Source organism: Gallus gallus, chromosome 33 (assembly GCF_016699485.2).
Source record: "Gallus gallus isolate bGalGal1 chromosome 33, bGalGal1.mat.broiler.GRCg7b, whole genome shotgun sequence".
Lineage (NCBI taxonomy): Eukaryota > Metazoa > Chordata > Aves > Galliformes > Phasianidae > Gallus > Gallus gallus.
This window is the reverse complement of record NC_052564.1, coordinates 3,729,121-3,740,383: the sequence shown is the minus strand read 5'-3', so window position 1 is coordinate 3,740,383 and position 11,263 is coordinate 3,729,121. Positions and strand designations below refer to the sequence as shown.

General features: G+C 48.9%; 1 protein-coding gene across 1 annotated transcript; it reads right to left on the bottom strand.

Annotated features, from left to right (window-relative positions):
* Positions 1 to 10,085: 10,085 nt before the first annotated feature.
* LOC107056259 (olfactory receptor 14J1-like) lies at positions 10,086 to 11,033 on the bottom strand. Its single transcript, XM_015301266.3, has one exon. It carries the CDS (start codon positions 11,019 to 11,021, stop codon positions 10,086 to 10,088), a length of 936 nt encoding a protein of 311 aa, XP_015156752.3. The 5' UTR covers positions 11,022 to 11,033.
* Positions 11,034 to 11,263: the final 230 nt, after the last annotated feature.

Genomic DNA, 11,263 nt, shown 5'->3' with positions numbered 1-11,263 from the left:
TGTCTCCAGTTTTACTCACAATTTTCTCCGTATGTGCCCACACCTTTCTCGTGGTTTTACTTGCAATTAACTCCGGGTTTTACTCACAGTTTAATCAAGGTTTACTCACACTTTGTTCCTGGTTTTGCTCACACTTCACATCAGGGTTACACACACTTCACTTTGGATTTACTGTCATGATGGAGATGGAGAGGTCAGCTCAGCCTTGCCGAATGCTGACTCTCTGATAACGAGGCTCTGGAAAGGAGACAGAAGCTCTGAATAAACAGGGGTGTTTTGTACCTAGCCATAAGATGAGCTCTCTGCTGATTAGGAAGACTTGTTATGGAATTTGATTGCTTTCTAGCCAACGGATTGTTAGTGGAAATGTACTGAATATGTGTGTGTCAATGGTTTAAGGGCTGGTCCGGCCCGGTTCCGTGACTGGTGGGGCGGAGGGATTTCACAAAATCTGCACCTCCAGAAAGGGAAACAGGGGACCCCAAAATAATTAAAAACAGCGGCCACGATCTGAGGAGAAACAAACTAATTTACTAAATATGGTATCGGAATGTAAGATAACACACTATAATACAGTATATATCAACAATAAGATTGTTGATAAAGATTGTCTGAGAGCCAAAGGCCTTATGCTAATACTGAAGCCTTGCATGAAGTCGGGAGCAGCAGTAGCAAGCTGATCCGACAGGGAACACGGCGAGACGAGACGAGGGATGAGTCAGATGACCTGCGCCCATATATCTGTTCCCTTGAGCAGGAATGATAAAAGTACTCAAAAAGGCTCTTGGGGAACGTAGTTCTTCTTCTCTTCCAGACAGGTACCTGGAACTAAAGCATTTGCTCTTTAACTCCCAGTACACTGCATGATGTTGTGATGTGGACTACTAATAACCAAAAATCATAAAACCATGACAAATGTAAGTGCTTTCCAGAACTGTGTTTGCAGTACACAGCAACCGCTGCTCTACCCTGCTGCATATTTCATGTCCCTCATCCTCCAGGTGTCTCCAGCTCTCGTAAATAATAACCATGCTGAAGGACATGTTTTCAGCAGGCCGTCTGGACACACGCTCTTCCCACTGCTCTCCACATTTCCCCATCCCTTGCTCTTTCTTCACTCAGATACCTCCCATCTTTCTGTGTCTGATCTGTGACCTTCAGGGAGATTACTGGAACTTGCTCCATCTCTCCAAAGTCTGATGGACTCTCTTGTCAACTCCTTCACTGTGATTATATCTAGCCCTTCCTCTATCTGTCTAACTCATATCTTGTACAGATATTCCCTGTGAAAGACCAACCTCAGTAGATGCGGCTTGGACAGGGCATGTGGTTGATCAATGTGTTTTTCTGTTCATTCAATTGCATCACATTTCCTTCTGTTTGCTGGCAAAAAAGAGAACTCTTTCATTGCCCACGTGCAGCTGGTTCTCTGAGGAAAGCCAGTGGGAGTTGGTGCAAAGGAGGTTTGACAGGGAGCGGGTGACTCCAGAAGAGAAGAGTGATGTGAGGAAAAGTGATGCCAGTCCCATGGGGCCAACGGGAGTAAAAATGGGGTGGGGAAGTTGAGGAAGACTTTGCTCCACACAGTACCAGAGCAAAGCTCATTAGGGGACATCCTGGATCAGTATCAACTGCCAAGTGCTGCTTTAACTTCTTGTTTAAACACAACCATCAATAAATAAATAAATACTGAGACTTCTTAAATGCCCATCAATCTCTTCCTCTTTAAGCTTTCTCCAGATACCTCTCCAGTTAGCTGTACAAGTTCTGAACACCTGAAGAAGATGACAGGAAGGCACAAGGCACAGGAGGGCTCTTTAGGTTGTAATGGGACCCAGGGGGCTTTTGCCGCTGAGTCCATCAACCTCCAGTGCAGAGAGAAGACTGCACAAAGTGCTCAAGAAGACCAAGTCAGAAGGAACAGAGAAGTTTCTTGGAGTATTAATGGGCCCCACTGAGGGCCACTAACAAGCAAGCTTCCCCAGGGACTTGTTAGAGCAGATAATTGGAAGCCATGCTGACAGGCAGGCAAAGGCACTGGGATGGTGGCTGTGATGCTGAGAAAAGCCTCCTTTGTCTAATGAAGCAGAAAGGCCAAGCCCTGATCCCCAGACCCTTGGCAGGGAGATCCTGTCCCTCATGCTGGTTCAGGGCCCTTCCTGGGGCAGTGGGATGCAGGTTTGTATGAAGTCTAATGAAAGACAAGGGGGCAGCAGCTCTCAGGCTCTGCTTGGGGTGCAAGGATGTTGTGAGGCCCAAGTCCCATGTGGGCAGTGTGTCTCATCCCAGGATGTGGATGTGAGAAGAGCCCAGCCTGAACTTGCAGTCAAACCCAAGGAAACTTTGAACTTCAGATCTCTCAGTTCTTGTGCCCTCCCATAGTTTTACTTCTTCTATGCACTGCGGAGTCCAGAAGTGCACCCACCGCTCCAGGTGAGGCTGCAGCAGTGCAGAGCAGAGAGGGTCAATCCCTTCCCTCACCCAGCTGGCAATGTCAATATCAATGCACCCCACGGGACGGTTGTCCTTCCCAGATGCCTGGGCACACTGCTGACACATGTTCAATTTGCTGTTGACCAGGACCCCCTGTCCCTTTCAGTGGGACTGCTGTCCAGCGTGCCATCCTCCAGTCAGTGTGTATGTGCAGGGTTGTGCCTTCCCAGGTGCAGAATCAGGCACTTGTTCTTGTTATACTTTATGCAGTTGGTTCTTGCCCAGTTCTCCATCTTGTCCACATCTCTGTGCAAGTCCTCTCCACCCTCAGTGGAGGCAACAGCTCCTCCCAATTTGGTATCATCGGCAAACTTGCTCAAAACATCTTCTAGACCTGCATGCAAGTCATTCACAGAAACATTAGAGAGGAACTCTGCTTGTGACTGTCCACCAGCCTGATGGAACCCAGTTTGTGGTAACCGTTCCAGCCTTACCCACTGGCCACCTGCTCGCCTATCACATTATGTTTCTGTCTAGCCGTATGAAGGACATTCCATGAGAAACGGTATCAAAAGCTCTACTGAAATCCTAAAGGATAGCATCAGTTGTCTTCCCACGTTCACACAGAGGTGAGACCATGTTATAAATGGACATTAATTTAACAGGACCTTCCCTCATCAACTTGTGTTGACTGCGGCCAAAGTCAGAATTGTCCTTCAGGTGTTTCTCAATAACTCCCAGCATCATTTTCTCCATAATTTTACTAGGCACTGAAGTAAGACTGACAGGTCCATAGCTGTTGGGGTCTTCTTTCTTGCTCTTCTTTATAACTCGAACAACGTTTGCCAGCTACTTGTCAACTGGGAACTGGAATGACCATGGACTTCCTCTGATGCCATTCAAATGAGACCCCAGAACAAACTGAGGTGTCGTCAGTGAAAGAATGTAGAAGTGCCATACCACTGTAGTGCCTTGAACTCCAGAGTATGCCACAGATGGAACAGAGAGAAATATCTGGTCTTCTGTTGTGAGTTCATCTGTTTGATCAAAGGAGTAACACTACCTGCTCCATGGGGAAAGGTGCAAAAGGCACACTGGGTGCCCTAAGCACAGGGCTGTGGTGGCATTCAGGATGGCCAAGAATACCTCCCTTCTGGCCCTCAGCTCATGCTCAGGGAGGAGGTGTCTATCTCAGAGATTTTCCACCACACTTCACAAGCACCAGCACACAACTAGGATCACCCCAGGCACCTTGGGCATCACTGAGCGTCTCTGCGTGAGCAATGCGGTCCCTGTTGAATAAAGACCAAGCATTCAGATGAGAGGCTCACACACAGACACCTCATTGTGCACATCTGAATTCAACTAAGAGGACTTCTGTCTCCCATGAGCCTATGGGGAACAGAACCCCATTTCAGTCCCAGGGTTTCCATCAGCAGATGAGATTCCTAATCCTAGGGTTAGGATGAGATGGTCTGCTAGTTATAGGAGAAAGGGAAATGGCTTTAAAGTACAGAGAGGAGATTTATGTGAGTTTTTAGGAACAAATTTTCTACTCAAAGGAAGTGGAACAGGTTGCCCAAAGATATTCTGTGTGCCGCATCCTTGGAGGCATTCAAGGTCAGGATGGATGGGATCCTGGGCAGCCTGATCTGTGGTTGGCAGTCCTGCCCATGGATGGGGGCTTGGAACTAGGTGCTATTTAAAGTCCCCTCCAACCTAAGCCTTTCTATGCTTCTGTAATGTTATGCCTACACTGCCTCAGCTCTACCACTGACAAGAACAGGGGAAGTCATCTCCTCCCTGTCCTTGTCTGTTTCTCATTTTTGTTATGGGTCACGAACAGAGGTTTCCAGATTTGGCATTTGCTTCTCTCATGGTCAATTCTCTTTTGTTAGGAACATCCATGTGTTTGGAATCCTCTGGACGTGTTGATTAATGGATCTGACTTTGAAGTACATTCTGCAGTGATGACTGTGCTGCCTTGCAGGAGCTGTCAGCTCATGAGGGCCATGGATATCTCCAGGGATAGCTGTGGTTAGAAGGAAATCACCTCCTGTGCTGCTGAGCTGGGCTGGGCTCCTGAGACACAGGGAGCTGATATAAGTGGGCAGCGCTGCTGAGAGACAGTTGTGCCCAGGAGCAGCTCCTGAGCACCACACAGCAGGGCTGGAGCCATGACCATCCGGAGATGGGGAGGAGAGAAGGAAGAGAGCTTACAAGTTGTGTGGCACAATAGCAGGCTGAGAGCTCACTGAAGGTACATTTCTCACTATCCTTGACAAGGTAAGTCTTTTGCTCCAGGCAATGAATCTTCTTTTTCCTGGAGGGATCACTAACTCTGGGACATCCCATTAGATATCTGGCTGAAGGTGCTCCATGTTTCTTTACTGTGGAGAAAGACCTGCACCAGCTGAGGGCTTTGGTGCTTCATTGTCAGAGCACAGCCCTGAGGGCTGCATGTCCAAGGACGGCTGCAGGCTGTGCAGCCGGGGGTGCAGCCAGGTGCCCAGGGCTGTGGTGCAGAGCAGGGTCCCTGCTGTGCCCCAGGGGCTGTGTGCCGGGGCAGGGACTCTGCCGCCTGCCAGGCTCAGCACTCAGCCTGCCCGGGGAGCTGCCCAGGGCGCTGCGGGGAGATGTGTGGGGGGAAGGAGCCCCCCGGCAGGGCAGGGCAGGGGCCTTCTGCTGCCACAGCTGCTGTTTAGGGCAGGGGGATCACAGCTACGCTGCACCCCAGAATGTTTCCAAGGACACTCTGTTTGAGGAGAGGCATGGCAGGGATTGTCTCCTTTATTATCTTAGGGATGGGAAAAAGACTGGAGGCAGAAATCTAAAAGGGGCTGTCAACAGCAGAGAGATTTTACATGCAAGGAAATGCTGTGGGGTTGTTGAAATGAATATTAGGTATTGATTGCATGTTGTATGGTGATGAGGCATTGCTGAAGTACGTTGAGAAATGCTGACTACTTAGTGATGGGCAGTAGATTCCTCTGCTCTCATCAGAGTCTGATTTCTTTTCACAGTGTTATGGGGGTGCAATCATTCTCCATCTTCCATCTTGTCAAGCTCAGAGCAATTAGAAACATGCCCATCCATCTCCACTTACTCCGCACCAAGCAGCTGTGAATCCCTTTGCCTCTCGGGTCTCATAGGCAGTCATACTGAGTGCACCAGAAGCACTCAGAATTTCTCAATTCAGCAAACACTCCATGGACACACTGAGTGAGAGGAGGGAGTACAGAAAAACTATCACTAAAATGTCTTTTTGTGACCCATATTTTTCTGGCGTTGAGCTCACAGATGCTGACAAGCACCTCTCTGTTAGAAGTTACTTCATCTGGCACATTTTGTAAAGAAAAGTTGCCCTCACACAACTACCACATTTCCCTCTATCTATGGGGACAAGACTGCTTCCTTGAGAGAAAAAGTGCAGAAGCCCTCCAGGCAAACTCAGCATCATGAAATGTAGCTCACATCATTGTGATTGAATGAACATTTTCCACACAGAAATCTCTGACTTGAACTTTTGTACTCCTTGGACAGGTCCTGGTGCCCAGAAGTAGCAGATGGCCAACAGCAGCTCCATCAGCGAGTTCCTCCTCCTGGCGTTGGCAGACACGCGGCAGCTGCAGCTCCTGCACTTCTGGCTCTTGCTGGGCATCTACCTGGCTGCCCTCCTGGGCAACGGCCTCATCAGCACAGCCGTAGCCTGCGACCACCGCCTGCACACCCCCATGTACTTCTTCCTCCTCAACCTCGCCCTCCTCGACCTGGGCTGCATCTCCACCACTCTCCCCAAAGCCATGGCCAATGCCCTCTGGCACACCAGGCACATCTCCTACGCAGGATGTGCTGCACAGGTCTTTTTCTTTTTCTTTTTGTTTTCAGCAGAATATTCCCTTCTCACTGTGATGTCCTATGACCGCTACGTTGCCATCTGCAAGCCCCTGCACTATGGGACTCTGCTGGGCAGCAGAGCTTGTGCCACCATGGCAGCAGCTGCATGGGGCACTGGGCTTTTCTATTCCCTGATGCACACTGCCAGTATATTTTCACTGCCTCTGTGCCGAGGCAATGCTGTGGATCAGTTCTTCTGTGAAATCCCCCAGATCCTCAAGCTCTCCTGCTCAGGATCAGAATTTCTAAGGGAACTTGGGCTCCTCAGTACTAGTGCCTTTATTGGTATTGGATGTTTTGTTTTCATTGTTGTCTCCTATGTGCAAATCTTCAGGGCCGTGCTGAGGATGCCCTCTGAGCAGGGACGGCACAAAGGCTTCTCCACATGCCTCCCTCACCTGGTTGTGCTCTCCCTCTTTGTCAGCACTGCCATGTTTGCCTACCTGAAGCCCCATTCCATTTCTTCCCCACCTGTGGATTTGGTGGTGGCTGTTCTGTATGCAGTGGTACCCCCTGTAATGAATCCACTTATTTACAGCATGAGAAACAAGGAGCTCAAGGTTGCTCTGTCAGAACTGATGAACAAATGTGTTTCAAAAGCAATGAACTGCTCATATTTTTCTGTATGTCATCTGTAATTCAGGTTTTAACAATATCAAACTGTCTCTTTTTGTTTTGTGTTTTCATTGGTTAAATGGAATTTATTAAATGTTTTATTCTGTGTTTAATGTATTCTAATGTTTTTCACTGAAAGTTCATTATGCCTTTGAATTTGTATTCATCTTGTTCCTTAGCAGTGTAACGCAGACACCCTGCACATGACGAACCAGGCCCTCTGTGAACCACATCAAAACTAAGGGCATGCAATGACTTTGTCTGTCGTCCATCTTGTGAGACATTTCTGGAGCTGCCTGGGTCAGTTGCTCTCAGAAATCCACAGTCCAGCAGGAAGCATATGGCTGTTAGTCAAACTGTGCGGTGACCTCAGCCTGCAATAGCTGACGGGCCATCCCTTGGCTCCTGGCTGGGTTCTGTGCTTTCAGGCTCACATCTGTCAGTGCCTCTGGCAGGCCAGCAGCAGCACCTGCTTTGCACGTTGGTTGTCAGATCCCCTCTTCCTCAGTCCCTGTGAGACCCTGCATAGGAAAAGGTCTTGGATGTGGGTTCTCATTTCAGAAGTTTCCAATCTTCCTTCTGGGCTTTTTCCTTTTTGTACACAGAGCTGGCTGCTGCCTCCAGGATGGTCTATGGTAGAGGAATCATGCACAAACTTCTGATAAAAATTAGCCGAGACCTACAGGAGCCATTCTGGAGCATAGGCTGGTAGGTAGAAAGCTGCCTTTAATGTGATGACTGACATGAGGCAGTCAGGAGAAGCCTGGAGAACAGAGATGGGAGATTGAGGGGAGGGCAGAGGAGTTTTGCCAGCAAAAAATGAAGATCCTGAAGAGGAAAGAGGGGTTCAGGCAATGTTGGTGCTGCTTTGACTCACTCAGACTGCAAAACCCACAGACTTTAAGCCTCATTTGTACCTCTAAGTGAATTCCTCACCCTGACAGGAATCCACAACAAGAATGCTGAACCTCAGAGCTTCTCATGAAGCCCAAATTAAGAGAACTCCAGACCCCCAGCAAAACCTTTCCTCTCTTGCCCACTCCAATCCTTAGCCCATGGGTGTCCAGCCTTTTGTCTTGCCTGGGCCACATTTAGTGAATGGAAATTGTCCTGGGCCACGCAGTCTTTCCAAAAGGAATGTTTCCTATGTATTTCCATGGAAACTGCAACAGACACAAAGAGCACAATAACACGATTTGATAGAGCAAATTCTCAGCTGCCGCTGCGCAGCATGGAGAAGAGAAGGCTACAAGGTGAGCTGATAGCGACCTTTCAGTACATAAAGAGGAGCTAGAGGAAAGAAGGGGACAGGTTCTTTAGAAGGGTCTGTGGTCACAGGAGGAAGGAAAGTGGTTTCCAACTTAGAGAGGGGATTTGAATATAAGGAAAAGTCTTTGACAGTGAGGGTGGTGAGACACTGGAACAGGTTGCCAGGGATGTGGTGAATGCCCCATCCATGGAGACACTCAAGGCCAGGCTGAACCAGGCTCTGAGCAACCTGCTTGAGCTGTGGATACCCCTGTTCATTGCAGGGTTGATGGACTCAATGGCCTTTAAGGGTCCTTTCCAACTCTAAGGATACTGTGATTCTAAGACTGGTCCAAATCAGAAGGGGTTTGGTGGGTATTCAACACTCCCTAATATTCTCAGGCTGAGGGCATCACTGAAAGCACCAATAATTGGTTACCTTTTTGCAAAAACTTTGGAATCTGTGTGGCATTTGAAACTGCATCATACTGTCTACCAGTTACGTAATAGATGAAGCGGGGATGGCTGCTCCAGTATGAAAGCCAGTTGTGTATCTGCTAATACAACCGCCATGCAAGTTCATACCAAGCCAGGAGAAGATCCTATGGGATTTTACACCAGATAACCTACACTGGTGAAAATGCCTCAGTTTGAAACCCCCCAAGAGAATCCCCTCCCCCCACCCAGCCCCCCCAAATCCTTATGCCTGGGAAGAAAAAAACTGTCTAGGAAGGTGTAGGAAATCAGCGGGAGACAAGTCTCATGCCTTCATGATCAACAAGTCTCAGCTTTATTGAAGCACACGCAGGCATTTATACGATAGTTAATGAGCTACTACATATGCCAAATTGGGTTCTCTTATTGGTTAGTTCTTTACGTGAGAAAGTAACCTTCAACGCTAGATACCGTGACAGTCCCGTGATGAATGCCCGATTGTTTACCGCATACCACTCAATTTTCTTAACTGCAGCATGTTCTTATCACTTCCTTGCTCCTGAGTGAGGGCAGCACAACCTTGCCTGGTTTAATGAGCAGGGCCCTATCTCCTTATCAGCTGCATCCCATCATGGCCCCTCTCCCGGAGCCAGTGCTCCGGGTCCCAAAAGCTCTCCACACTAGAGTTCGAGAGCTAGTTACAACAGCTCCTGAGAACTTTGTCTATCCGTGGGATGTTCAAACCAGCGTGCTCCCATTGCTACGTGCTGGTAATGTGTTTCAGGTTATGTTTCAGGTTAAACAACGATTCAAGAATATGACTGAGAGATCTGCCCCAAGGCAAGATTGCTCTGCATGGCAGGGGGTGTGGGATGGTCTGGGCAGGTTCCTGGAGCGGTGGGCACCCCCACGGTATGGAACTTCATTTCCGAGCAACTGTAGGATCCTGAGAAACTGGTAGAATATTTGGGGAAGGTGTGCTGTAGCCGTGCTAATTTGTGCTAAAGAGGCACAAAACACGGCAGCGTGCCCGGAGTGCTATTGTAGAGACAACAGTGCTGTGGTGAGACACACAAGACCTTCAGGTCTGCAAAAATGCAAAGACTTGAGAGCAGTATGGCAGTGTAGAGTGAGCAGGAATGAAAAGAGCGTGTTGTGCTGCTGTCCGTGGCTGTACCTCTCCCAGATCCAGATTCAGGAAAGGCAGGAAGAGAGAAGAGCAAAGGAAAAGTACTTTTTCCAAGCTTCTTTTAGTGTCTTTTAACCTTTTCAGGGAACCTGGATACCTATTTACATGAGCTCTTGGCGTGAAAAAACAGAAAATAGTCGTGAAAGAAGAAGTGGAAAAAATGCAACATTTTTTTTACAGATTACTGTATCACACAAACACAAAAAAAACAAATGCACATAAAATAGGAAAAACAATAACTGCGAAGCATATGAGGAAGATGTGCACTTTACTGATGCTGGAATAGTGTATATTGAAACATTTCACTGAGGGCATGCCTGATGTCCTTGTTCCTCATGCTGTAGATAATGGGGTTCAGTGTTGGAGGAACCACCGTGTACAGAAATGACACCACCAGGTCCAGGGATGGGGAGGAGATGGAGAAGGGCTTCAGGTGGGCAAACACGACAGTGCTGAGAAACAGGGAGAGCACGGCCAGGTGAGGGAGGCACGTGGAGAAGGCTTTGTGCCGTCCCTGCTCAGAGGGCATCCTCAGCACGGCCCTAAAGATCTGCACATAGGAAAAGAAAATGAAAACAAAGCACCCAAATAAGACAAGGACACTAAAGAAAATAAGCCCAACTTCCCTGAGGTAGGACTGTGAGCAGGAGAGCTTCAGGATCTGAGGGATTTCACAGAAGAACTGATCCACAGCATTGCCTTGGCACAGAGGCAGGGAAAATGTGTTGGCAGTGTGCAGCACGGAAGTAAGGACCCCCGTGCCCCAGGCAGCTGCTGCCATGGTGGCACAAGCTCTGCTGCCCAGCAGGGTCCCGTAGTGCAGGGGCTTGCAGATGGCAACGTAGCGGTCATAGGACATGATGGTGAGAAGGGAATATTCTGCCGATATCAGAAAGGCAAACAGAAAGACCTGTGCAGCACATCCTGCATAGGAGATGTGCCTGGTGTGCCAGAGGGCATTGGCCATGGCTTTGGGGAGAGTGGTGGAGATGCAGGCCAGGTCGAGGAGGGCGAGGTTGAGGAGGAAGAAGTACATGGGGGTGTGCAGGCGGTGGTCGCAGGCTACGGCTGTGCTGATGAGGCCGTTGCCCAGGAGGGCAGCCAGGTAGATGCCCAGCAAGAGCCAGAAGTGCAGGAGCTGCAGCTGCCGCGTGTCTGCCAACGCCAGGAGGAGGAACTCGCTGATGGAGCTGCTGTTGGCCATCTGGGACTTCTGGGCACCCGGACCTGTGGGCACAAGAACCTGTCAGAGGAGTAGGAAAGTTAGTGACAAGGCATTCCACGTGGGAAATGTTCATTGTGCTCAGTGATGTGACCTACATTTCATGTGGTTGATTTGGCCATGAACACCTCGGTCATTTTGTCTCAAGGAAGCAGCCCTGTCCCTGTGTGTACATGGGAACGTGGCGATGCTGTGGTGATTTTATGTACAGAATTTGTCAGATG